Source organism: Lissotriton helveticus, chromosome 6, assembly GCF_964261635.1.
Source record: "Lissotriton helveticus chromosome 6, aLisHel1.1, whole genome shotgun sequence".
Lineage (NCBI taxonomy): Eukaryota > Metazoa > Chordata > Amphibia > Caudata > Salamandridae > Lissotriton > Lissotriton helveticus.
Genome location: NC_136067.1, coordinates 1,041,125,650 through 1,041,151,617, shown reverse-complemented (window position 1 = coordinate 1,041,151,617; position 25,968 = coordinate 1,041,125,650). Strand labels below are relative to the sequence as shown.

Genomic DNA, 25,968 nt, shown 5'->3' with positions numbered 1-25,968 from the left:
TTAACAACTTCTAGCACGGCACTACCCACACATACAAAGGCCTGAGATACTTGCGGACGATGCCTCGCTTATGCCACATGGGTTGTCCGCGGCTTACATTATACCCTCGCCTTCAGCCCACAGAGTCCCCTCTCCAGACCCCAAAACATAACATAGTCAACTGGCCGCAAACCTTCACACAGATCGAGGCACTCTGTGCTCCTTGTCACCTAAGACCTGCATCTGAGGTTTGTGCACCCCTGTACCTGTCCCCTCAAAGCCAGAGTGCGAGAAACCAACAAGCTTGTGCTGCACCTTGGATCTGATGGGGACTCCCTGCTGAATTGTGGAATTGCACTGTCAACAAACTCTTGGATCAATGATAATGCGCCTACTGATCAATACTGGATATTGCTTTGTTAGACAATACAGTTAAGTGGAAGTATGAAGCGAACATGCAACTAATAGTATAGAAGAATAGTCTCCCAAGGGAAGATTATGTCAAATCACATCATTTTGTCTTGTGAGATTTAACAGAAGAAGCACAAATGTAAGCAAAATGGCAGCACAAAAGTACATCCCAGCTCAATTTAGAACGGGAGGACCAAACTCTTCTAACCAGAGTGGTGCTGATGCGAGCTGCCAGGACATGTCACTTGCTCCTAAGACATCTTCGAGAATTAAGGATGCAAGAGGTAAAGAGAAAACTCGGGCTCTACCTAAATATCTCTTCAGCTACACCATGCCCTTGGCACAAATCCGCATGTATTGCTTTTTTCAAACTCTAAAGTTCTTGTCAAACTCTCATGCTTTTGTTTCAAGTCACTTTTCTCCTTTATCAACCCTCTTTAGCACATTAGTGTCCTTTCAATTTGTTTCTCATTGAGGAAGTTCACTGTATATTACAATCCAAAATCACACACAATTTAGAAATAGACTTGTGCAATCTATGCGGTATTTTAAGAGTGTTAGTTAGACTAACCTTGCAATATGCTGAAAATACTGTGTTAAACGCTGTGATTAACTTTGCACAACACACTTTAAAACACCAGTCATGTCAAATTCCTGCCACAGCCCAAAAAATGCTGATCAATTTCGAAAACGTAAACAGTACTGCAAAGGGGTTGAGTGGCCTAAGACGTCTGAAGCAGGCAATGCAAAAAGAGCAAATGACTTAAAAAAAAAAAAAGAAGGTCCTGGATTTCCACTCAATCCATTTGAAAACAAACTATAAATATAAGGAACTGCTACGATTTCAGGGCTGGTAAACCAAGTGCCCAGTAAAGTGAAAAGAAACCCTTGGCCTTACACTGTATAGGTTTGAATAGCTAAAGTGTGTTTTCACACTCCACCTAGCGACACTTTTTGGGTATTGCATGTTTTGAGTGATCGGTACATGTCCACGAATCTAATGTATTGCTTGCAAACAATAACCAGCATTGGCAAATCGAACTGAACTGGCCTGGTTTGCATATTGAGTAATGACTGAACCATAAAATCTGCTTGCTACAGCAAACAAACAAAACAAAAGAAAAAAGGGTATTTTCTGTATTCAATGCATGATGCATCTATGAGTTAAATAGTTTAATGTGTGATGCGCCACTGCTCTTCTGAGTCATAAAACAGTGCCTCAATGCACTGTAATACAATCACTCCATATGAAGTGGAACGATACACTAAACAGCCAATACCATGAGGTGAAAAAAGAAATACTCCTCTAAGCGGAGGCAATATCGATCATGTGTATACATATATATATATATATATATATATATATATATATATATATATATATATATATATATATATATATATATATATATATATATATATATAGACACAATCTCAACATTCTCTCACCAGGAGCCCTTATGCTGGATACCAACGGCGCAGAAGAAGAGAGGAAGACCCAGGGTGCAGGTGAGGAATAGTTTTATTCAATAACGTGGAAGGCCCACCTCAGCATAACGTTTCGGCCTTCACAGAGGCCTTGGTCACATGACGCAAAGGGGAGGGAGGGCAAAATTTAAAGTGCAAATGCAAAAATAATTAAACCGTGATTGGTTGCATTAATCACATGCTCCTGCAGTAAGTTCATAGACATGAAAAACATACTGGAAGGCTACTCAAATTGCGGGATAATCCTCGTTTAGCCACTGTACATGTGCAAAAGCAATAAAGTGTAAACAGTTGTATCCAGAAATGGGGTTTAAGAACACATAATAGGCATATTTACAAGATAAAATATCCATTAAAAAACTACGCACTTTATAATGTTGTCTATAATTATATATCAGGTAACAATTCACCAATATAAAACCAGGATAAGACCGTACAAAAGTTAAAATAAATTTAGACTTCTGATAAGGATAACACTGATGTCCATATTCAACTATTGCACATTTTGTGATGGTTGGCACACACTACTGTGTCTATGCCATGGAGGAGATAATACCTGTCTAAATACGTTATCGCAGCCTCCAGTGTTATTGCAAACACGATAATATCATCACTTTGCTGGCCTACAGGGGAACATTCAATATATTGCAACCAAAGTGATAGTGCATAGTGATAAACATAAAATAAGTTTGTTTTCTTTACTATTAGTTTTTTCTCTTATTGCATAGCCTAATCCTAGGCTAGTATGTTTGACTGCTGCGTCCACATTGCTCATCATACATAGGGCCTATGATGTTAAGACAGTTAAATAACCCTATGTACAGTATCCTAGAACCAGCTATATAGTATATCCGTGAACTCAAGTAACTGAACTGCGCTAAAAGAGACTATGAAAGGGAAGTGGGGTTCAAAGGCAAGTGTAAAAATCCTCAGTTGAGTTGAGACCACCTGGTGTTTTGCTGTCCATCTCTAAGATGCTCCAGGTCTCTAACTTTCTCAACGTTTCCTCTCTGTCCCCTCCTCTTCTCAGGGGGCCCACAGAATCAATGGCGTAATATTTTAATAGTGCACTGTTGTTATTATGCCACTCTTTAAAATGCCGAGCTACTGGATACACGGAGTCATTGGTGTTGATGGCTCGTATGTGCTGGAGTATCCTCTTGTGAACCTGCAACTTGGTACTACCAACATATCGCAGGCCACAGGGACACTCCAGCACATACACCACGTATTCGCTCTTGCAAGTTAGTTGTTTATTAATCTTGCGCGGGGTAGCTGAAAAGGGAATAGTGTATTCTGATTTGTTGACCCCATGAAGGCAGGCCTTACAGCTGGAGCATTTTCTGAAGCCCCTGCTTTTGTCCATCCAGTTTTTACGTGTAACCACCTCCGGACTAGACTTAACTAGGGCATCCTGCATAGAATATGCTTTCCTGAAGGTGATTGATGGCTTGCCCGGCATTTTTCCTCCTATAATATGGTCACATCTGATTAGATCCCAGTGTTTGGCCACAATTTTTCTGAGTGCGCCATGTTGCTTATTGTAAGCCCAGATCAGTCTCACAGATTGTTTATCATGTGCCTCTGTGGATTTAGCTTTTTGCTTGCGCTCAAGGACCAGATCACGGGGCAGTGCATTTGCCTTACGCATAGCCTTGTCAATCTCCCCCGTCTTGTAGCCCCTAGTCAAAAATCTAATTTGGCTCGCTTCCTGAGCCTGGCTACATTGTGCGTCAGTACTGCACAGACGTCTGATTCGGAGCATCTCCCCGTAGGGGATGCTCCGAATCAGATGGGCGGGGTGATGGCTACTGGCGTGGAGCACAGTGTTCCCTGCCGTTGGCTTCCTATACAGCTTGGTCTGTAGTTTACCCTTATTGATCTCTATGGTGATGTCCAGGAAGTGTACCTGAGATTGGCTAATGTCTGATGTAAACGCCAAGTTATAGTGATTACAGTTGAGAGTATCTATAAACTGTTCCGCTTGTATTCGTGTGCCACACCAAATTAAGAACACATCGTCAATGTAACGATACCGCTGAACAATAGAGCTTGCAGCAATGTCAGCGTGCTCACCATAGAGGACCTGTCTCTCCCAGTAGCCCATATGCAAACAGGCATAACTGGGAGAGAAACAGGCCCCCATGGCTACCCCCCTGACCTGCTGATAATACTGGTTGTTGAACATAAAAAAATTATGGTTCGAACAGAAAGTTATCATAGACAATATCATCCTGTTGTGTTCTGACATATTTATAGGTCTATGTCCCAAATAAAATTCAATAGCTCTAATTCCATCCCGGTGCACAATGCTGGTGTACAATGATGTTACATCTAAAGTTATTAGCCACCAGTTTGGATCCCACTGGATATCCTTAATTTTGCGGAGGAAATCACTGGAGTCTTGGACAAATGATGGTAAGTTTTGCACGTGCTCTTGTAGAAATGAGTCCACATAAATTGTTGTATTCTCCAGTAAACCCCCGCAAGCAGCAATGATAGGTCTACCAGGGGGTTTCGCTGGATCCTTATGAATTTTTGGGATCAGATACAGAACAGGCGTGATGGGGTGGTCATTTTTTAAGAACTTCAGTTCATCCATGCTAATGAGACCATAGGACCGCCACCCCATTAACAAGGAGTAGAAGTCTGTCTGGGCTTTTCTTACCACCTCCACATCGCAATGTCTATAGCAGTCAGAATTGTTTAATTGAGAGAGGGCTTCTTCCAGATAGAGTTGTCTTGGCCATAACACAATAATACCCCCTTTATCTGACTGCCTGACAATGATATTGTCATCTTGCTGGATCTTTTTAACCAGTTTAGTGTATTTGTCGTTCTGCTGGTATTTGTGTTGCTTAGTTTTGAGCATTTTGGTGTATAGCACCTTGATTTCTTTAATAGCTGCCTCATGGAATATTTCTATATTGTCATATAGCATAGCCGGCGTGTAGGTGGAACGTGGCTTAAAGTTGGTGAGTCGCCCTAGATTGATGTTCGGCTGTTCAGGTGTGCTCTGTGAAATCGATTGTTCGCATCTGAGGGATTCCATGTCATGTAGCAATGGCGCATCGCGCACCAAGAGCCCTTGGTTGTCTATTTCTGCTCGCTCCCCAATTGCCCGTGTCTTACTCCCAGCAAAATGTTTTTGTAGCTTCAATGTACGGACAAATTTGAATAAATCTATCCTAATATTAGCATAATTGAAGTCGCTAGGAGGACAATAAGACAGTCCCATCGATAGAATACGCAGTTCAGATGCTGTGAATTTGATGTTGGTAAGATTTAAAACAGAAAGAGCAGTACCTGATATTGCCCATGAGTTGCTCACTTCTTGTTCCACCGCCTGTTGAAATTCTTCTTTTTTTGTTGACTTTTTCCTTGAGTTGGCTTTTCGGCGCTCGTAGCGCTTGGCATTGCGGCTTTTGATTTTTGTTGCGCTGATACCCTGGGGCGAAGAGTCTCGCGTCTGTCCTTGCGTAGACACTCCAACTCTTGGGCCAGCGAGAACCGGGTAAACCCCAGCCGGGGTTCCACCAGCGAAGTATTGGAGTCCATGTCACTTTCCACACTAGAGCTGAGATTGGATTCAGACGTGTCTGACGTGTATATATATTTAGGAATTGGTAACAATAGGTTATGTAAACAGCAGCACTGTGAAGCCGGACACAACCCTGCAAACACTGCTTTACCATCCTAAGCAGGGCCGAACTGGCCGTAGCGGGCACCAGGCATTTCCCTGGTGGGCCGCCAGGGTAGGGTCGGTTTGGGCCCCTAGGTGGGCCATTTTTATTTCCAGGGGCCAGCAATATCGGCCCCCTGTAACAAAATCGGCTGAAACCGGCCCTAGAAAACAGCTCGGCCGAACCCCCCACTGCTCCACAGGAGAGCCGACCGAGCAGTTTGCCAGGGCTGGTTTCTGTTCCTAGTCCGGCCCTGATCCTAAGGCACCATACCATGTGTGACAACTTTATGCAGTCCTGGTATTTCAGAAAACCTCAGATAGCACGCTGGACCTTGTAGGTCAAAATCGATAATGTGAAATACGAAACTACAAGTGTCACAAAAAAAAGGGCTAAAAGTCAGGACTTGCCGATGGTACCAGGCATTAATCGGGGTCGCTTGCCATCTAAGTCAAGGAAACCACAGTAGCTTCCATTGCTGGTCCATATTACCTTAGATTTTACGTACATTGGGATCAAAGAGAGGCCGTAGCAGGCTGCCCAGATCTAGTCCTGCAATGGTATCCCACACATAAAGGAATACGGACGGACTACTCCAGGAAGCCTCCAACAGCATACTTTGACCAGACTGAACCTCACGAAAACCAACGGTGGCCCAGTATTGGCTATGGCATGTCACTACCCGAAGAACTAGTGCGCTGAAGCCCCTATGTGAACCGCAGAGAATGTCTTCCATTAGGGTGGAAGCCCATGATGTACTTGGGAATCTGTTGAGAGGTCAAGTTTAGGAAGGGATGGTTGGGTCTGGTTTACTATTAAATCTCACAGCAAGCCTTGCAACGGAGACACCCCCTGGGGTGACGGAGAGTCATTTCTGGCCTGTCTTCATATGCTGCAAAGAGCAGTGTGTCACATTTGCAAGGATAGGAGCCAGATTGTAAGGGTTGTCTCCAATATGACCTTAACTGCATATTCCACTAATGAGGCCCGCCATCTTAGGAGATGGTGAGAGGTTTCCATTGCTTTTACGAAAACAAAAACATCCATCATGGACCCCAGTTGCTACTCCAGCACATCACCGAAGTATTATATTACATTGTCCACTGGACAGAGGAGTAGCCCACAAGATTGCTCAGAGAGTTAAATGCTGCCAGTTTGGAAATGTGGTGATATGTAGGTAATGAGTTTGAAACAAATGAAGACCAGCTCAGCCTTCCACTCTACACAGTCTGGTAAAGTAAATAACATTACATTGGGTAAGGGGGACACTGGGTGTTTACAGTGAACAGAAACGTCTGAAACGTGGTATAAAGTACTATATAAGTATAACATGTTATATAAAAATTGTACTAAAACAAATTCTTATTACTGCATGGAAGGATTCGCCAACACTGTATAGCAATATGCAGATGCCAGATAAAATGTGCCTATCAAAGGTATACACTGGAAGTTAAGCCCTTATCCTGGGTTGCTTGTATTCTGGTTCAGGGAGGAACTGGCTTGGGAGTTTGGGCTGGACTGTTTCTATTGGAGCAGGGAAAAGACTGATTTGAATATAGCTTGCCCTAAACTGAGGTTGCATGGTGTGCAAAATAATGATGGATTGTGATGCGGCCAGAGTAATTACTAGTGGCTGAGATTAAGTTAAGCATTCAAATGCGGACGACGCATCACTGGTACATATGCTGTGGCAATGCCCTAAACTAGGGTATTTCTGGACCAATGTCCATGACTCCCTTGAGCAGGCTGGTACTCTGCACGGACCCCCTACACTGGAACATACACTACTTGGGTTGGGGACATCAACACGCACCAGGACCGTGGCGACGCGCTTCTCAGATATGGCCCTGTTGCTGGCGAAGCGCGCTATCACGATCAGATGGAAATCGTCTAAACCACCTAACCCTGACCTGTGGCGGGCGGAAGTAGTGCGCTGGGGCAAGGCGGAGGGTGAAGCACTACAGAGAGAGGAACGAAGGGGTCTCCGGAAAAATCCAATCTCGCTGGATTGGTTTACAATGTTGGGGGCATTTGAGGCTAGCAATGACGAGGATGACGGAGATACCAGTGAATAGCCCCTTATGGTAGCACTGGGCCCTGCTTCACTTTCCCATGCACGGACACGGCCTGCGGTGCACTGCGATGGGGTACGGGGAACCCCGGCCCATCGATCATGCTACCACACCATACCTGTGCGTCCAACTTACACTGTGTATTCACACATTGGGAATGACCCACTTATCGATAATTCAATTATGTGCCTGTTGAGAGAGTGTCGGGTGGGATTTCTTAGGGGTGGAGGGTGGGACCGGGTGTGAACTGGGTTTGTTGGTTTGGTACAAAATGAAAAATCGAATTTGTTATGTTTCTTTATATGCTCTGAGCAAACGCATGCATGTATCATCTGGATTAATACTAAGATCGTATATGTGGAACTGTATGCATGTTACTGTTCTAAATACTTTGCTAATAAACAGATTTAAAAAAAAAAAAAAAAAAGTTAAGCATTCAATCCAACACTTTCTGTATACTTTAGTGTGTCGCGCTAAAGTACACCTGTTAGAAATTGGGTCTCTAGCAGGCAGAGGTTTTCACTCCGTCAAAGTAGGGACCACAATCTTAGTCAGAGTAAGTCAGATACACAACCTAAATTAAACTGTGTTCCTCCTCTGCTAGCTTGGCATATATTAATCAGGCTTAATTTAAGAGGCAATCTGTAAAGTATTTGTGCACACTTTAATAACGGTAATCCAGTGAGAACACCACAAAAACACTTCACACCAGTATAGAAGAATAGAGAATATTTATCTGAGCAAATCAAGACAAAAATGACAAAAATCCAATAAGTAGAGCTTGAGATATGATTTTTTAAAGAATAAAGTGCAATATAGTGCTTAAAAGTCAATAGAGCTTGAGGGTTACTTGAGGTTGCGCTGGACCAGGGTAATTCCAAAGTTTCAGGCCAACAGCGATGGAGAGAAGGCCGGCTACAGGACCCATGCAAGGCCCGCTGAAAAAATTCCTTGGATGCAGCACGCACTGGCGTCGAAGACTCAAGTCTGTTCTGATTCACGCAGTTGGGTTGATCCGTCGAAATCGACATCGACATCGCAATTGAGTCATGTGTTATCATCGAACTCTTTACAATGCAGGCGTTGCATCATCAAACCGTGCAGTCAGGTCTAGCGTCGTCGTAGAACCATGCAGGGCTGCCTTTGAATTGGTACTGAGTCACTGTCGAAGGGCACTTAGTCGTTTCAGAACAGCGTAAAGTCATCACTGCATCACATTTTGCAGGAAAACAGCAGAATAACCTACTTCCAAGGCCCAGGACTGTACTGACACCTCATGGCAGGGCAGGGCTCCCAGTTGGAAGAATTCAGCAGCTGCAGCAGAGTTGAAGGAACTCTTAGATGGCCCGGACACTTCAACCACATTAGGCAAGTAAGCAAGCCCTTGGAGAACCTGGGTGCAGGTATGCAGAGAGCAGCTTCAGTCTTTCTCACTTCCAGGGAAGAAGCAGCAGGCCAACACAACTGAGCAATTAGCAAGGTGGTAGTCCCTCCTGCAGCACAGCAGCTCTTCTTCCTAGCAGTATGTCATTAGTTCCAGCAAGGGTCTGATTTGGATGTTGTCAGGGGTCCAGTACTTATATCCAGTTGGGTCTTGAATTGGGGGAAGACTTCAAAGAGAGCTTTGAAGATCACAATGTCCTTGCCTTCCCTGCCCTGGCTCCAGACTCACTACAGGGGGGTATGCAGCTCTTTGAGTGGGATCAGGCATAGCACTATTCAGTTGCAAGTGTCAGCTTTTCTCTTCCTCTCTACCTCAAGAAATCCCATCAACCTGGTGAAGGGCCATCAGGATGTGAATGTCACCCTTTGTGTGTGACTGTCTAGAGGGAATGCACAAAGTCCAGCTGCCAACCAACCCAGACGTATATTCAGAGATAGGCTGGGGTAAGAAAATGGCAACTTTCTAAAAGTGGCATTTTCAGACGTACAATTTAAAATTCAACTACATCATAAGTTGTAATTTTAAATTGAGAATCCAGAGACACCAAACCTCTTTTTCTCCCAATCGGAAATTACACTTAAAAGATGTATTAAGGCAACCCCATTGCCAGCCTATGAGAGAGATACGCCATGCAGTAGTGAAAAATGAACTTGATAGTTTTGCACTACCAGTACATATAAAACTCAGGGGGATATGACTTACCTTTTAAATACACTGCACCCTGCCCGCAGGGCAGCCTAGGGCCTACCTTAGTGGTGACCTATATGCAATGAAAGGGAAGGTTTGGGCCTGGCCAGTAGCTTAACTTGCCAGGTCGAAATTGCAGTTTAAAACTACACACATAGGCTCTGTAATGGCAAGCTTGAGGCACATTTAAAGAGCTACTAAAGTGGGAGGCACAATCAGTGCTGCAGATCCACTAGCAGCATTAAATGTACAGGCTCTGGGCACATACAGTGCACTTTACTAGGGACTTACAATTAAATTAAATAATCCAATTGTGGCTAAGCCAATGTTACCATGCTTAAAGCGCAATGCATATGCACTTTAGCACTGGTTAGCAGTGGTGAAGTGCCCTGAATCCTAGAGCCAGCAAGAACTAAATGAGCAAAACAGGAGGCCAGAAGGCAAAAAGTTAGGGGCAACCACGCCAAAGATGTCGAGTCTAGCAGCACTTATGGTATGGCAAGTTAAATTTCATAAGTGAACTGCAGTGTATATTTACACCACGCACATATGTGAAAAAATATAATTCTACCGGTAGAAATTCTGTGCTATGGCTATGCTGCAATTTTAGATACATGTGGCAGGGAATAATGTCTTTGTCATGTAGGAATTGCATGATTTTATATATTCATAAGTCACTAATAAAATGTGCCTTGTAAGCCCTCAGGCCATGGTGCTGATATATAGGAATATGACACATAACATATTGTTGATAGTGTGTCCTCATAGTAAAATAAAACCCAAAAGCTATTTCAGTATCTAGGCCTAAAAGGCCTAGGTGTTTCTTCAAAGGCCTATGTGGGCCTAAAATCTATATATTCCATCACCAGTTAGGGAGAGCCTACAAATATGCTTCTAAGTTATTTACATCTTAGTTGTATAATCAGACTTAATGGTGAAATCAGATTTTTGATAACGTAAGCTAAAAAGTAACTTTCTAAAAATTATCCTTAGGTTACATGAGCCGAAAATGCCTTAAAACGAGTGCTGCTCCTCATCACACCTCCAGAGCTGGAAAACACATCCTCGGTGAGAAGAGTGAATGACCATGGCTCAGAGAACCATGGCATGCCTCTGAGCCCAGAAAGAACTAATCACGACATAATGGGGATTAGATATCTGGGAGTTTACAGGAAAAGGTGGCAGAACAAAGAACATCTTTTTCCCTACCACTTTTGACTTAGAGAAGCTAGCCAGGGATTCTCTTAATCACCCCTATGACCCACCCCCACTGCCAGGCTCCAGCCAAAGTAGGTGAACAAAACCAGTTTTGACATGTCAGGTAGGGTGTGGCAAAGAAGCCGTAGCTAAGCCTGCCTGGTGACAGCTGTGTACTGCCATGTTGAAACAAGGGACATTTTACAGTAAGACAATGAGAAAAAGTGTGGCAAAAGGAGTTGGGGACTGCGAGAAAATAGCTAGGATTGGATGACAGATTCTTTCCTATCATTGGCTAGAGCAGAGGATACATCTGCCAGCTCAACCACCGCTTCCACAGAGCAATCCCTGACCTGGACCGTCTGAAGAAGGTGGCCGTGAAGGAAGAAGAATCCATCCTGAGTTCTTACTCTTAATGGAAGAAGAAGACTCACACAAGGATTCAAGGACTCCTGAATCATTCTGGCAACCGGGGTCTGGGACTGCTCTCAAAGGTTCAAGTGGCTGAACTATTGTTTACCGGCTTCAGGGATACAAAAAATACAGGAGGTCTCTTAATTCCCAGAGGGTAAAGCTAACTAAAGATGACGAGACCCTGCTTGAGACCTGGCTAGGGAGAGAGGCGGTGCCCAGATACCAGTCCATTTGGAGTCTGGGGTTGCAGGACTGACCAGAAGAAGCTTTCCCAGCCATTGAACACTAAGTCTGAAGGTACAACTTTAACCAGGATAACCTGCTTGGCATACCTGACCTCCACTGCACTGTAGTCAGCCTGAAATAGGGCCAAGAACCCAGTCCACCTTCAAATGCTGTTTTTCCATAGTGCTTGGTTTTGTTTTTAGGTGTTTTGTTCTTTACAACTTTATAAATTCACTAGCAGCCCGTCCCGACGTTGTCCGGGAGCAATTAGACTTCAGGGCCCCCGCCCGCCCTGACGTTGTCCATAGGTCCCCCGGAGCCTTTATCCATATATTGCAGTATTATACCTCTATGTTTACTTTGTATCCTTTTGTAACCTGCACAGGTAACTTTTTCCTCCTGTAATGCACCGTTTGGCTCCCTTTTTTAATGCCTGGTTTGCTTCCTTTTGCTACCTGCACACGTCACTTTTTCCTCCTATACCTCTATGTTTACTTTCTACGCTTTTGTAACCTGCACATGTAACTTTTTCCTCCTGTAATGCACCGTTCCGCTCACTTTTGTAACGCTCCATTTGCTTCCTCTTGCTCACGATGTATGCTTTTGTAACCTGCACGCGTAACTTTTTCCTCCAGTAATGCAGTGTTTGTAATGCTCCGTTTGCTTCCTCTTGCTCACGAATTTCATGTTTGCTTCATTTTTCCACCGCTCCTAAATAAATAAATAAATAACCTACCTCATCCGCCGCTCACTGCTCCTCCCCCCCTGTCCGCCGCTCCTCACCGCCTGTCCGCTGCTCCTCACCGCCTGTCTGCCGCTCCTCACCGCCCCTCCCCCCGCCATGTCCGCCGGTCCTCCTCGCGCTCCTGGACGCCGCTCCTCCCCGCGCTCCTCACGTTGGGCACGCACGTCGTGGCCGGCGCTTCCTCTAAGGGACTACTTTTCTTTCCGGTAAATTTTTTAAACAACGTACATTTATTACGTTTATATAGCCTATGTCCATCTGCACACCCTGACGATTACAACGATGTATCAGGTGTGTGGATTGGCGCTGTGGTTCCCGAGTTTACCCGCCTCAAAGGTTCAAAGTTCTTCCTTTATAATAGTAGTATAGATATCTCCTGTTGCTCTTAACATACTTTGATTAGCCTGGGGACTTTTTGCTCATTACATTTTTTCTACGTTTCAAATTTGGTTTGAAAATGTAATTGTGTTGTGCTTTTCCCTTTCAAGTTGCTAATTCTACATGAACTTAGCGGGCACTTCTCTGTGGACTGCCTGCTGCCAGTCCATAGCTGCAAGGGTTGAGCAGAGATTTTCTCAGGAAAGTGTTTGGACCTAACCAAAGTGGGTTTATTAAGTTGGAAGGGATATCCCCTCCCAAAATTAAAATCCATATTTCTGACAGTCATGGAACACTTATCTATCTGATGTGAGAGACGTAATAGAAGAAGCTTGACTGTCGGATGAACTAGGAACAGACTGCATTCTCCGGCCAATGCGACAGAGGAAGCAGGAGACGATCCACCATTGGAGGAACTAATGATGAAACACGTTCTTTGCCTGATATAACAGAAGCAGTAGGAAAGAATCCACCATCAGATGTACAGGTTTGGAAGGAATTCTCAGTCTGGTGTGATGGATGCAGCAGGAGACGATCCGCCGTCCGAAGTACTAGTGATGCAATGCATTCTACGCCCAATGAGAGAGAAGCAGATGGAGAGGATCCACTGTTGAAGGTATTAGTAATGGAATGCATCCTTTGTGTTGTCGGACAGAAGCAGTGGGAAAGGATCCACAGTCAGATGTATTAGTGATGGAATGCATTCCTAGTCTGATGTAACAGAAACGGCAGGATAAGATCCACCATCGGTGAAACTAGTCATGAAACACTTTATCAGATACAAAAAGTAAATTTGCCACTCATTCGAAGGCCAGGAACCTCATATGCAGAGACCCCCATGGATCTTCTCTCAATCAAACGCTTCTCAAGATCTGCATTACCCCGCTGACAGAGCTCACCAGATGACAAAACATCAACATAAGGTGCAACTCAAGTGACACCCAACTGATTACTCTCATGTTGTTCAAGACACCCACAATGAAAATCAGCGTCGCCACCTGCATGATCACAGCAGCCACTTGGATAAAAATCCATTGGCCTCAAACTCAACACCGAAAAAAAACTGAAGTGGTGCTCTTTGGAAGGACAGCCTCGGCTTGGGACTCCACCTAGTGACTAACTGACTTCAGCCCCATTACCCCCACGTCAACCACACCAAATACCTTGGAATTATCCTGGACAACAAATCAACCCAAGAAAACACAATGACCTCTGCTTGATTCCACATCCTGAGGGTGTTGCGAAATATCTTCAAATGGCTAGCAGAGAACACCAGGAAAATGTCCACATAGGCCCCGATTACCAGCAGACTTGACTATGGCAATGCACCTTACAGAGGAATTACCAAGAAGCTCTTGAACAGGCTTCAAACCATCCAAAACGCATCAGCAAGGTTCATTATCGACCTACCTTGCAGCACCCATATCACCCCACATTTTGGAGAACTTCACTATTTCCCTATATACAAACGCACCCAGTTTAAACTCCGCACACACACACATACAAAGAACTAGACAATAGCAGCCCTGCCTACCTCAACAGCTACATACACTTACACTCACCTCCCAGGTAACGCCGCTTATCCATACTATCACAAGTACATGTGCTCCACATCCACAAAGTGACAGTTGGGGGCCAGACCTTCTCCTACAACTTCCCCAAGGCGTGGAACGACCTTTAAAACCAGATCAGGGCATCCTAATCTCTCCTCGAATTCAGCAAGAAGCTGAAGACCTGGCTTTTCGAATAATCTCACCAAGTAGGCAGCTGCCATTCTACCTGCAAAGTGCTTGGATGCCCTCATGGGTGATTAGCAAGCTATACAAATATACATAACAAATGACAAATGCAGCAGGAGTAGATCCATCATCCGAGGTAATAGTAAAGAATGTATTGTTTGTCCGATCTGACGGAAGAGGATCCACTCTCAGTGGGGCTAGTGAAGAAATGCATTCTTTGTCGGATGTCACAGAAGCAGCAGAAGATGATCCACGCTGGAGAACTAGTGAGGGAATGCATTTTTGTTGTCAATATAACAGAAGCAGCAAGAAATGATCTATTGTCAGAGGTAACAGTAATGGAAAGTATAGTTTGTCCATTGTGACAGAAGCAGCAGGAAGGGGAGCCGCTGTCAAAAGTGCTAATTGCAATTGCATTTATATACCGCTTACTACCTCTGCCGAGCCACTGAAGCGATATACGGTGAGTAGCACGCTACTCCGGAACCCAAGGCTAGTGGTCAATCCAGGGAATATTGTTAATTATTGTAATAAGTCATGTGTGCTCAAAAAAAATGACATGCATGTACTCAAGTTAATTTATGATACATTATGTTAATACCACTTAGGTGTGATCATTTGTGAGGGCTAGGAGGTTTCAGGTGAATGGTTTGTGAGATAAATAGGCTGGTGGAGAATAGATAGTGTTAGGTTGCAGGGACAGAATTATAAAGAAGGAGAGGTTGTGATTTATGAAATGAAATGTCATCCAGCTGCAGAATTACAATAAGAGAGATTAAGGACGATAGGCGTCAGACTCAGAGGAGGCTATACTCAGAAATAGAAGGCATGAAGAAGATGGAGGATAAGAAGAAAGTGACTGGAAAAAGGAGGAATCAAGTGTAAGGAAATCAAGGTCGAATTTTCATGCATGGTTTTAGGAGTATTGTGGGAGGTTTTCCGAGATAGCTAGTAATCTGAGGATGTAAGTTGTACAAAGAAACAACAGTGCTCCATGGCTGGGGCAGGAAGCCTACACATACATGTCCAAGTGTACACATCATTTAAACATGCTGAGTGCCATGCATAGGGTATCCCTTTAAAACACATTCAGCACTATCCCAAAGTTGTTGCAGGATCTGTACACTGCCCAAGGTGTCATTTAATGATCTTCCTAAACTAGTCTGCATTAATGAGAGTTTCATTCACTAAAAAATGTGTTATTTGGCACTGGCTGAGAGCATTGTGCCAATGCGCAGGCAGATCAATACTGTGTTTTCTTACCATGTCCCATTCCAGGTTGATTCTATGGCACAGCAGAACAACCGCAGATACCAAAGATACCTAGTGCTAATAACCCATGTATCTTGTGTGTTTATCTATGTGGTCAGTTTGGTATATACATTGTATGTATAAGGGAAGCACTGTAATGGAGGCCTGTGGGATCCACTTTGTAAGCCACCCCACACCCCTGGCCTGTTCCTGTGCACAGTATGGGGTGCGGTGATTTTCCCAGACAGCGGGAATGTATTGCTGACATTTCTGAAGCAGGATGGAGGAGACCTAGACACTTAGTGAGGCCAAATAGAGACATGGCTCCTATTGACAATTTCATTAGATATTTTTTTTGAGAGGGGCTGTTAATCATTCTTCCCATAGCACTGGCACATTGGTAGATGGTGGGTGGGTGGCAGGGGAAGAGGCAAGGCTGCAACCTCCTGTTATTCAGTTAGAAGGGTACTTTAGGTGAGGCCAGCGTTTTGTCTTTTCTTTCCATGCTCACTGTCTTTGTGGCTATTCACGGCCTGGGAGCAGACAGTTCACCCTTCTGAGACATTTGAGGTTTTTATCAAAATGAGGTACCGGCAGCTAATCCGAGCAGCTCAATGTTGGCGTACAGGGGTGCAATAGGGCCACGAGATACGGTGGATGTCAGAGGATAAGGAAGTTCCTAGTGTAAAGTCTATTCTTCAATAAACAAATGAATAAAGTGAAGAATCACATAAATAAACCCACTGGACCAAAAGTACATTTGGAATTTTGCGAGTTTAAACGTGTTCTGTGTTACACATAAAGATTGCTTCTCGTTGCTTTATTGTGTCCCCAGTCCCGCCCCTGGGACCGCTTCCTGGTTTGTTTCACTGTGTGTGTGTCCATTGTGCAGCTGTTTTTGACAGTCCTTCCTGGAAACATGGAAGTCATCTGCTATGGCGCTTGATCCCGTTGTAACACATAAAATAACATTTTACAAGTAATTCAATGCCTAGCCCTGAATCAGTCCCATGTGAAATGTTCTGGTGGTCCGGCTTTAGACTTCGAACAGTATCTCTTTGTAGAGATGTTAGTCTCTAAAAGGAAGAGGTGTGAAAGTCATAGCATTCCTTAAGCGTACAGAGAAGCTGTAGATTAATGATGGAATGCAGTTTTTGTCACTCTGTGGACATGTGCAATGAAGGATCAAGAGTAGCCCAAGCAGGGCATAAGTCTTAAAAAAAGAAGTGGGGGGACGCTGTTACCGGACGTGACGTCACAACATGAAGTGACGTCACGAAAGGTGGCTCCGATCTCGTCCCAGAGAGGCCAAAAAGGTGAAGTCCAGCTGTTTGGCAGGGGGGACGGCATCCACCCTGTAAAATAAGTGGGGGGGGGACGCCGTCCACCCGCGTGGTACCCCGACTCGAGCCCTGAGCCCAAGAGAAAGCTTTTTGCTTATGTGGGTGTGGTGAGCCTGTGCTAGATTGCAGTTGAAAGGGACAGAAGCCAGTTTTGATAACGTCAACTCTGGAAGTTTGTTGTGCTTTCAGCAGTTTGCTTGTGTCCATTACAGGCCTTTCTTGGGATAGTTGGGCTAGAGACGGTTCTGTAATGAGCAAGGAAAACAAAGTTGGAAGTTTTTTCTATAGTAGGATGACAATGGTGTGACAGAGCTCTGTAGCCACAATCACTTCTATGACAACTGTATTTATGAATGAGATTAATAAAGCGCAGTGGAGAGGGCATTTCACCTAAAATGTACCTTCCTTTCACTGCAGATATCTCAAGAAAGGAATACGATGATTGAAGTGGGGTGGGAAAGGCAGTTAATCTAAGATTTACTACAATGTTATTGCAGATCTCTCTACAAAGCAAGGAAGAATTCAATGATTTGAAAGTCTAAGCTGCCTTTACCTTTCAAACTGACTGGAGGCAATTTATGCAAACTTATAGGATATGCCGGCTTGACCGATGATTGTGAGATAAGAGGCTGTGATCTGCTTCGTTAGGTGGGTTTCCTGAATAATTTGTGGAAGCAGATTGAGTTCACACGTTCAATTTCCTTCTGAGCATAGTAGAGGGTTATCAACAAATAAAGGGACAGGGAGTAATAAAGGTCCAGCATACACACTCCCTAACACTATCAAAAAGATACAGAATACACCGTTACTGTCTACACTTTGAGCAAACACCACTAGTGTACCCAGGTGAAGTAAATGTTGGTGGAAATATTTAAATTCCCAGGATTGTAAAGACGGGTCATGTTCCTGGCAGTATCCACGGGTTCGTGTTTGAACTGATAATGAATTGTTTTTAAAGATCTCACGAATCCAAAGGGGTCTGATCAGGGATTAGATTGGGTTTTTTAGCTACAGAGTATCCCTGCAACTCACAAGAGGTACTCCCATCGCAACACAAATTTGCGGGTTGTTAAATATGGACATACATCTATAATTGAATCATAGTCCAATTTTTGGGATAGAAAGGGGTTTTAGGGTCATGATGAATGCCATAGATTTTTGATTCAATAAAGAGCAAGAAACATGTTGACCATTTATAGAGAATAAGAGAGAACGTTATTTTTCTTCATATTCCACTCTGCTTTTACTCATTGACACAGACTGCCACAATAATAAATACGTGTGGAGGGAAGTTCACTTTCCTCACTAATCTATACATTCAGTACAAACCTTTTACCTTCAAACTTAATTAATGGCAAACTAGGAAGAAAAAACTCAGGCAAACGGCCCCTTTAAGGAGCTCGTTGGGCCCTCAGTGCCGGCCCAACGAGGAGCTGCCTGATGATGAAGCATGCCACCTTGTTTGGTCGGTGAGGGCTCTTGCTTCAAAATATAAATATTTGCACCAACCTTTACTTCACAATAGTAGAGGGTTGCCTGTCCTAATAGTCAGGTCATTAGCAGGATGAGGCAGTCAAGAGTTTTTGAGGATGGGTTGCAACAGGCTGAGTTAACAAAGAAGGAAAGACTTTTTTTTTTAAGAGGACGGTATAATATGACTATGCATAGTGTGTTGGAATTGTTCAAGTCTAATGCTAAGGCTGCAGGTGTGGGAAAAGTTGTGTCCAATTTAAGGCAACAATATACCACTTTAGAAGAGAGTAAATTTGAAAAGCATTGCCTGTCATGATTGACACTATAAATGAGAACCTCTAATTAGCTTGTCGTACAAGGAAGGAAGTAGTAAACGATTTTAGGATAAAGCATTCAACTTATAAGGAAGAGCACATCTACCACCAGGCACACAGCCCTATGTATCAATTGTTCTTCCTGTTCTGAAGCTACATTCCCTTAATAACAAACAGCTGGAGTGTCCTGACATTATTTTTTAGACTCAGACTAACAGGCGTAGTTTACTGTTCCCTGCTGGAGTCTGCAATTTTAGGAAATCTGTGGTAGGACTAACCCTAGGTTTTGTGGCCCACTATGTGGAGATTATATAAAGCTGAAAATCAGAGAGCAGAGGAATCATATTCAACAGGGTTGTTGCAAAACTACAAAGAGCATACACACCTTAAAACAATCCGTTGAGATAAGGCACAGCAATTTACAGTGTGACATTTAATTGCACTAAACTAAAATCATGCATCACTTACTGCATTGAAAATTAAACGTACATGGAATCTGTGACTAGGCAAGCATGCTCGCAGCACACTATGGCCCTCCTCACAAGGACCGCGGAATAGGGTGGGGTATTGCCATACATGGGATAAGACTGAACAAACTTGAGAACTGCTGCTGGTCTAGCAGAAATAATGGAAGCAGGGTAGGTCTCCAATCACCACATTATCTCTTATTTACCCTGAAATGTCACTCACCATTTATAATGAAAGTGGAAGTTATTGTGGGAGGAATTTACAAGGTAAAGAGGATACGTCCCTATGTAAACTAGAAAGAACAAGGATCTCTGTCATCAAAGAAGAATACTGGGATTGCATGTAGGGTTAAGGTCAACAGGGTAAAACAAGGCAAGCCCATTCGCTATTACACTGTCAAGGGGCAAGCTATGAAGTGCTTCGTCTCTCACTCTAGAACTTGCAGGGTGCCAGTCTTACTGGGATCTGAGCACGACCTGACAAGGTCTCCACTGGTTCTCATCCACCTTTGAGAGCCTTCAAGAGCTTGAGGGGCTTGGGGAGTGAACCCGAGTTGAAAACCTTTTCTTTCTTTGGAATAGCAGCAGTAGGTGGAATCTGGGCATTTCAAAGTTTGAGTGCTCAGGTTGAAAGAGCCTTGATTGTTCTACCACTTTCCTTCCTCCTTTATGGGGTGTATTTATTTGCAGTATGCACTATACCTGCAATTGAAAAATAAATATATAGATAAATAAGTGAACAAAATCGTGCATAGCTACTCCTTATGTCAGCAATTCCTATTCTTGCCCCTTTGGTATCCTTTTACTCAGTCAACAGCATCTCTGTTTAGACATTGAATTCTGCATGTTTTACTTTTTTCCGGGCCTTCACCATCCCCAATAAATTTAATCAGGTTCTCTATCATGGAAAAACTGCGAGGGTGTGGTCATTATCATACAACTCATAATTTCAATCAATCAGAATGTAACCTTAAATTTGTAATGAGAGCCTAAGAGGTCAAATACATTGAGTGACAGAATAAATAGAGTATGGTGGCAGTGCAGCATTTGGGGCCACGCCAAAAATTTATCTCAAAGGTGTGCTACTAAAAAAGAGAGATCCACAAGACAGCACAATGTCTTACTTTGTTATCGGCCAGCTGCTTAATCAGCGTCTCCCTTGAAGCTTGCGGAAGATTTCGCACTTTAATCTCATACTGCCCAATGAGCGTCTCGACTGCCTGTTTCTGCTCATTCCACTGGACACAGTCGGTGAGCATCTCATTTAGCTGCTGATGCCGTAGCTCCACGCCATGCTGAGTACTGTCCCACTGATTTTTCACCATCTCCACTGCAGAACAGAAACACTTGTTAGACACTGCAGGCCAGATGTCTTTTTACCTAAATTTAGCATTGGTGCAAACGATGATAGGGCAAATATATTCACATCATTTAGGGAATTAAGCTAACAGTATCTGCTACAGAATACAAATTGCACAGATTGATTTCACACTATTTTGGTTATGATTAAACAATAAGTGTATAAAATACATTTGATCCCTTTTCAAAGATTTTATACCACACAAATTACAAAAATAGTGTAAAGTCAGTTTGCTTTATTTTTTCAAGAAAATGTGTACTGATCGACTATGATCTCAAAAACTAATTTTACAAAATTTAGAAGAACTGCATGTGCTAATATTGGTCATTACTGCTTCCTTCATTTTTGCCACTTTTGCAAAAATATTTCTGCATCGTAAAATCTGTTTGATCACTATTGTATTTCGTAGACAGCAAACATGATGGAAATTGATTTACCGTTATTGCACTGGAGGCAATTTAAGTTGACAAATGATTTCTTTAGAATCAATTGTGTTTCCAGCTGCCGTCAGTGATTCTGGTCACTTTCTCTAAAAGCGCTTAGAGACCTGAAGGTGATTTTGCGCTATATAAAATACATATAACATAGCAAGTAGGGCAGTCTCCAACTGAAACTTCTATATGTATCTTTAAACAGCTATGAGATGCAATTGGAATTTACTGGAATGTATTGATATGAAACATAGCATACCTACAAATGCCCAGAAGAGAGCATCGGGGTACTGTTAAAAAAAACAGAAAGAAAAGAAAAACTATCTCGAATGGCCAACTGGAATTTTGTCGGGCAATGCAGCTCTCCCAGACTTGTAGCTTTTTTTCCGTTTCTTGTATTTCCATACCTGCTAATGTTTAGGAATACCAAAGAGATTTTTTTTTTAAATACACAACAGAGAGAACTCCTTTAGTTAGCTGGCTTGTTATGTGATATATCAAAAAGTTGATATACCGTGTAAAGAGTCCAGGGGTTCCTTTATGAGTGGACAGGGGCTTGCTATGCAAGCCCAAAGTGATCTATTAGGGGGTAGTGTCTTAGGCTTAACACAGAGGAGTGCAATAAATGAGACACACAACTCAAGAAGGAGATCCACACCAATCTATAAAAATACCAAGTGCCTTTATATATGTTTAGGCAACAGAAAAAAAGAATTCAGAGAAGTACATTTTTAAATATAAATTCTTTCACTTTAAAAAGTGGACACAGTACAATTTCTGAGTTCTGTAATTTTTTCCTATGGAAGGAAGTACACGTTATGCAAACAGGTACAGTACATTGACTTACAGGACCAATCTCCAGGAGTTAAGGTGAATGGTGGGCAAGGTCCAAAGCAGCACCAGCAGGACACCAGCAGCAGCACAAGGGCGGTAGTGTGCAAATAAGTGTCGGGAGCACAATGTGTTTCAGTGGGGGACGCTCACTGTAAACAGAGGCTGCAGGCTTTGACTAGCAAGCCAGCTTGGCTAAACCACCAAGTGGTCTCAAGCCTTGCGATGATCAAGGAGCGGGGGGGATTGTCCTCTTCTTCAAAGCCCAGGGGCGACAAGTGCAGAGGTGTCCGTAGGCATCAGGTTCTTTCTTACCAGAGCAGTTGCAGTCAAAGGTGTCGGCATGCTGAGACTGCAGGCAACGTCAGGGAGTCCAGGAGAGGTGACACCACAATGACTCAAGCTCTGGAGGGCTGCGGAACCTTGTTGGCATCATTGGTAACTTCAACTCAAGCAAGAAGGGTGCATGTGCAGTGGTGGCTTCAGGTGTCGGATTTTGGAGGTTCTGCAGGCCTTAGAGTCTTCGCTTGTGGAATTTCTTCATAAAAGGTCCGTTGTTCACGAGGTCTTGAGTCTTTTTTGAAGGTGGGTAGTCCTCCCCAGTGTCTGGAATCAACAGCTGCAGGATGAGTCGACTTTGGCTCAGTTTTTGACGAGGAACGCAGACAGGCAGGGCTGTTATCAGGTCAGCTGCTTCTTTTCTCCTCTTCTTTCCTCTTGGCTTTCATGGTTCTTTGTTGTCCTCTCTCTTCTTAGGTTATCAGGATCTGCTTCTCTGGTGCCAGGGGCTTCCCTATATACTGAACAAAGGGGCATGTACTGTAGTAGCCAATGGGATACTGAACCTTGGGGTCACTATGCCTCTTATATGTCCACTTCCTGTGAGAAATGGGCATAACCCTATCCCAGAATTCTTAAGTATGCCATCACAAAGATGGCCACTTCTTAAAAGTCCACCTCACAGAAGCCCACATTAGGGGTGGCATTAGCTTGGACTTGGAACACCGACCTGACTAGCTAATTTTCCCACCTGTCCAGGTGCCAAGGGGGCTCTGAACGGGGGTGGGTGGCGTCCTCTCCTGTGAGAGTAGCCAGGTTCACATTCCAAAGGTGGCAACTTCTTTGAAGCTCGATGGCCTAAGGAAGCCAATCAGCAGGTCATCCTGTGGATGCTACACCCTCTTCTCAGACAGGCTTATGTTCTGGGTCTCCTGAGAGCAAAAAAAAAATATCACCCTAGGAGGTTAGAACAGCGTCTCTGGTTGCAAGCTGGTAGAAAACAGTCAGCAAGGATACCAGAAGCTGGTAGGTTTTCAGGGGGCACCTCTGAGGTGCCCTCTGGGTGCAAGCATTGGCAAATCCAACACTGGCATCAGTGTGGGTTACCAATACGAGATGTTTGATACCAAACATCCCTATTTTCAGTGAAGCCATCAAGTAGCAGGGGAACTCGTTTCCACCAGTGTCCAGCACATGTTTTAAAATGGCTTTCCTGGTCACTTGTACTGGTAGTAACTGGACTGGCCAGCACCGTGGCATGTTTGCTCATATAGGCATGCCGTCATATGGAATAGTCAGTACCCTGCCTTAAAGCTGTTGGGCCTGCTGAAGGGGTGAACTACAAATATGACATGCAGTGGTAGGGGACATGGGACATAGGGATGTCTGACGTGTGTTTTCACTTTTGTCTGCACCAAGACACGCAGCGTGCAATGGCAGATTTGCATGTGCTTGGTGAGGGGTCCCTTAGGGTGGCACAATCCATGCAGCTGCCCTTAGAGACCCTCTTTAGCACCTCAGGCCATAGGTACCAGAGGTACCATTTACTAGGGACTTACAGGGGGTGTTAAAAGTTTTGCAAATTGGGTAAACAATTGTACATTTTTGGGGTAAGTACACTGTTACTGGTGATATTGTTAACAGGAACCCAGTACACTTCAGTCAAAGGTGCATCAAATACCAGGCAAAAAGAATGGGGAGGGGTTACTACAACAGGTACCCAGTTTCTACAGCTCCCTCTGGAGCAAGGAATATTTTAGGTGTTAGAAGCACATACAGTAGGCTGAAAAAATTTCTCCATCTTCAAACAGGAATGTTGTGATGCATGCATGTTTTCATACTATACTGTACATAAATATTCAGATACAGAGCCCTGATTACCTTGTATGGAAAGTGAGACCTTCACATTAAGGAATAGTTTCTTTCCTCATTTGTGGGGTGCAAAGCATTGCTTTAAATGGACAGGTACTGTCTAATACTGAGTAACTGCACTTCTCAGCACTGCTGTAATACATTTATTAGGAGAGTACTGGTGCTTCTTGGAAGCAAACTGGTACTCTAAATAGGGAGTACCTGTACTTCTATATCTCCATTTATGCACTGGTGCGAAGCATAATTTGCAAACCTAATTCAGCATACTGTTCAGTTTTAAAACAAACACATAATGTAGGGTGCAACAGAAATGTGAGTGTGGAAGTAGAAAAAAAAGGACGTCCGTATGGTTAAGGAGGTTGGGAGGGGTGGCCATTGTTGTACCTTGACAAACATACCAGGGGCTGCGGAAGTGACCTCACTAACCCATTGCCTACAATGACAGTCTGTAAAATAACAAAACATCCTTTGACACACCTTTGAAAACTCCAAGCAGCAACAATTACATGGATACTGATGGATAACAACTACAAATAGCCAGATGCAAAAAATAATTGTAAGGACGCACTTACTTTTAACAGCTAGGTAGATATGTTTGTTAAATCCCAAGAGTTAACACTATAAGCCCTGGGCCAGTTACAGACTAATTGTTTACCACAGAGCAAGAGATGGCATAAACATGGGCAAGTTAAGAAACAGTACTGTATTGCAGAAGAGAGCTGAAAATACATCGCTTTTACTTGGGGCGTGGGGGAAAGGTGTAGGACAGGAGGGCAAATTTAGCTGAAAAAGTGATTAAGTTTAATGGTGCCTTTGCAATGGCAGTGGCAAAACTTGAGGGCCCCCCCCCTGCGGGTTACATGGTGGGGGCCCGTCACTCTCTAGACCAATTCAAACCCGCTGCCCATGCACAATGCTGGAGTAGGCCCCCTGGAGCTCGGGGACATCCGTACTGCAGGGGCTTTCATTATGCCACTGTGCCTAACTGCCAAACATAATGTATTCTAGACATACTCTAAAAGGTCTTTGTTTCTGCCGCCTTCAGCCATTATGTTTTTGCCTCAGAACCTCCGGCCATGGAGTTTAGACATTGTCAATTATATCTTGGATCAGCCCAACAGAGGATTTTAGTATCGCCTTCTTTGTATTGGCTTCGTTTACACCTTCGCTTACACTGGATTGGACAAGGGGCTATTTTATATCTCAAAAGTACACTCTTTCAAGACACGTCCATGCATTATATACAAACAAAGAAATCATCCTATCGTTTTGCACAGCAGAAGGTATCTGTCATTACTTTTGTAAGCACTTGAAAGTGAGTGTCAAGTCTACTGGCTTTGCCAGTGCTTGTTTGCTGTGGTGCCGCTAAGCCTCCCCTATTTCTGCAGAAAATAACAACATTGCCCATTTTAGTGACCGGACTGCAATAGGGCTCTCAGAGCGGTATGATCGCCCATGCATGGATATTTTAAATTCAATTTTGAAGTGCTAATTGCAAAGGTGACTATCTGCCTCGGGCATCCGCCTGTAAAAGTGCCTTTCAGGCATCAACGGAGAAATATATTTTCATCCCTGTACTAGTGTGGTGGGGGAAGCACAGACCTGTCTGAAGGCAGGCTGCTGCATTTTGCATGAGCCGCGACAGACAAAAGAGTATCCTCAAAGAATGGAAATTTCCATCAGAATGTTCTTTCTTCCACAGATGCCAGGTATGGCTGCAGATAGAACTGAGGGTCCTTTGTGCATGAAAAATGAAATTGCCTGGGGTGAAAGGTGACAAAGACTAGAAAGAAGGGACGGTACAGAATGGATTCTACCTGGTGCTTCTTGCATGTAAAACTAATCAAACCTCATTATCCATGGCACTTTTGGACTTACGGGTAGA

General features: G+C 43.7%; 1 protein-coding gene across 2 annotated transcripts in view; it reads right to left on the bottom strand.

Annotated features, from left to right (window-relative positions):
• The window catches only part of UTRN (utrophin), a 1,532,463-nt gene that overhangs the window by 853,465 nt on the left and 653,030 nt on the right, over window positions 1–25,968 (bottom strand). For both annotated transcript variants that reach the window (XM_078648677.1, XM_078648678.1), the window contains one exon: window positions 20,435–20,640. In XM_078648677.1, the coding sequence (XP_078504803.1) occupies window positions 20,435–20,640 (206 nt within the window). The remainder of the gene's footprint in view (window positions 1–20,434; window positions 20,641–25,968) is intronic.